Source organism: Limulus polyphemus, unplaced genomic scaffold (genome assembly GCF_000517525.1).
Source record: "Limulus polyphemus unplaced genomic scaffold, Limulus_polyphemus-2.1.2 Scaffold8627, whole genome shotgun sequence".
NCBI lineage: Eukaryota > Metazoa > Arthropoda > Merostomata > Xiphosura > Limulidae > Limulus > Limulus polyphemus.
The window spans coordinates 17,041-19,528 of record NW_013674237.1 but is presented as its reverse complement, the minus strand read 5'-3'; the positions used below and the strand labels follow the sequence as shown (position 1 = coordinate 19,528).

The following is a 2,488-nucleotide window of genomic DNA, read 5'->3' as shown; positions in this document are numbered from 1 at the left end:
GTAAAGCCAAGATAAAAACACTTATAGTAAAGCCAAGATAAACACTGTTATAGTAAAGCCAAGATAAAACACTGTTATAGTAAAGCCAAGATAAAACACTGTTATATTAAAGCCAAGATAAAACACTGTTATATTAAAGCCAAGATAAAACACTGTTACAGTAAAGCCAAGATAAAACACTGTTATATTAAAGCCAAGATAAAACACTGTTATATTAAAGCCAAGATAAAACACTGTTATATTAAAGCCAAGATAAAACACTGTTATAGTAAAGCCAAGATAAAACACTGTTATAGTAAAGCCAAGATAAAACAAACATCATATTTTTAGTGTAATTACCGTTATGTTTGTTTTGTACTTCGAGATTACTGAACACGGAACTCTGAAGGTTCCAAAACATTTATGTAATTACGTTTGTGTTTTTCTTTATAACTTAAGTTATGTTTTCCAAAAAATTATTCAATTACTGTATAACTTCTTTCAGTAACCCGCAACTCTTAGGACATGAATAACACAGGCCTGGATGGTTTTATTGTTTTGAATTTGATACGTTTTCTACAGTAACTCCTGTACGCTGAATCTGAAAATGATATCCATTTTTCTCCATCACGTACAGATTTTTCACAAAATGTCAAATGTTCTTTTACATAAGTGAATCATTTTCCTTGAAATCGGGTCACATTTTGTTATGCTTAAAACGTTGACAACCACTGGTTATAGATTTCTCTCGACCAATCGCAACATGAGAGTCTTATTGATCGTTTTAGAACCCAGACATAATAATACAAAATTTTCACTGTGGTAAACAAAATAATAATTTGATCTAAGTAAGAGTATTTTTTTCTTCATAATTTGTAAAAAATCCTTACTTTGATTGAAAAAAATGAATATTATTTTTTAAATCGGCGTAGCTGAATTATGGAAAATCCATTATTAAAACCAAAACAACTTTTACGAGGTTTAAATTTGCAGGCCCGTGTAATTCGTGAACACTTCTTACTTAACTGTCTCAAAAAGTTATTTAACTAAATACCTTTCTCGTTATGACGGCCAGTACGTACCTCAGAAAAAGGATGGTACACAGACCCGAAATAGTTGAAGGCAAGGTAGTGGTTGTAAAATACAAGTACTGAAAAGAAAAACAAACGAGATCGATATTCATGTAATAAAAATGTGTCACTGACGTGTGAGTATAAGAAATCACCGATAGTTTCCAAGTTTACTGTTTTTATAATAAACCTTTATTCTACCAACTCCAGTAATATTAATCATATCAATACCTTTCTAAGCTTCTACTAAGGATTGCTCACTTAGTTTTCAGCTAATTATTTATGTTTTAATAACCTGTACTAGTTGAAAACACGAAGAGGAGAATTTTTACTGCAGTGAACATGTTCAGTTATCACCAAGAAATGTCTTTGATTAAACAGTTTATGGTTCAATAAGATTTTTAAAAAGATATCGATAAATGTGGCCAGCATAGAAATAACATCTGGTAGGTACAAAAGTAAGATGTTAAGTAAACACTTGATTGGTACCAGAGTAAGACGTTAAGTAAACATGTGGTAGGTACCAGAGTAAGACGTTAAGTAAACATGTGGTAGGTACCAGAGTAAGACGTTAAGTAAACATGTGGTAGGTACCAGAGTAAGACGTTAAGTAAACACTGGGTGGGTACCAGAGTAAGATGTTAAGTAAACATTAAGAATTTTGTATGAAAATGTTAAAGTGATCATTATCATACCCATGCATAAAAGATAAACTCCTTAAAGAATATTGCTCTCATGATATAAGATCATCAGGTAGTGATACACAGTACACTGAATTACTTCGACTATAAGCAGGATTTTCCTTCCACGACAAATGACTTATCTACTTTAGTATGTTAAAAAAAATATATATACTGTAATGCTTTTGAGTTAAGATCGCTTAATATGCAAAAAATACTAGATTTAAAATTACCGACTGTTATAACCAACGGTGCTGACGTCAAAACAAAAAATGGGAAGGTGCGTAGCATAAAAAGATGTGCAACTTGACTAGCCACTCCCCATATGATCAACGATAAGGGAAGGTCTTCAAAAAGGAAAAGGCAGCCATATATACACAGTGTCATCTGGAAATAAAAAGTACACATGTTGCCAAGAAAAATTAAATAACAGATACATGTAGCATTGAAAAAGAAAATGTTCATTTATATATATCTACTTACAAGAATAATCAGAACGTACTTACCGGTTCAAGGACAATATTAGTATATTTTAAACTAGCTAGAGTACCCGTCCCCTGGATGGAAGTTATGTAAATTCATGATTAATGAAAGGTTAGTTTAGGACATGAAAAGTTGCTTCCTTATTAGCTAGAGTACCCGTCCCCTGGATGGAAGTTATGCAAATTCATGATTAATGAAAGGTTAGTTTAGGACATGAAAAGTTGCTTCCTTATTAGCTAGAGTACCCGTCCCCTGGATGGAAGTTATGCAAATTCA

The 2,488-nt window shown here is 32.1% G+C and overlaps 1 protein-coding gene across 1 annotated transcript in view; it reads right to left on the bottom strand.

The window, feature by feature from the left end:
• Positions 1-2,488, bottom strand: part of LOC106475468 (protein TEX261-like) — a 9,123-nt gene that overhangs the window by 2,529 nt on the left and 4,106 nt on the right. Inside the window, exons 3-4 of the mRNA XM_013936149.2 lie at positions 1,963-2,116; positions 1,062-1,129 (exon numbers count right to left, since the gene is read on the bottom strand). Of these exons, the coding sequence (XP_013791603.1) occupies positions 1,062-1,129; positions 1,963-2,116 (222 nt within the window). The remainder of the gene's footprint in view (positions 1-1,061; positions 1,130-1,962; positions 2,117-2,488) is intronic.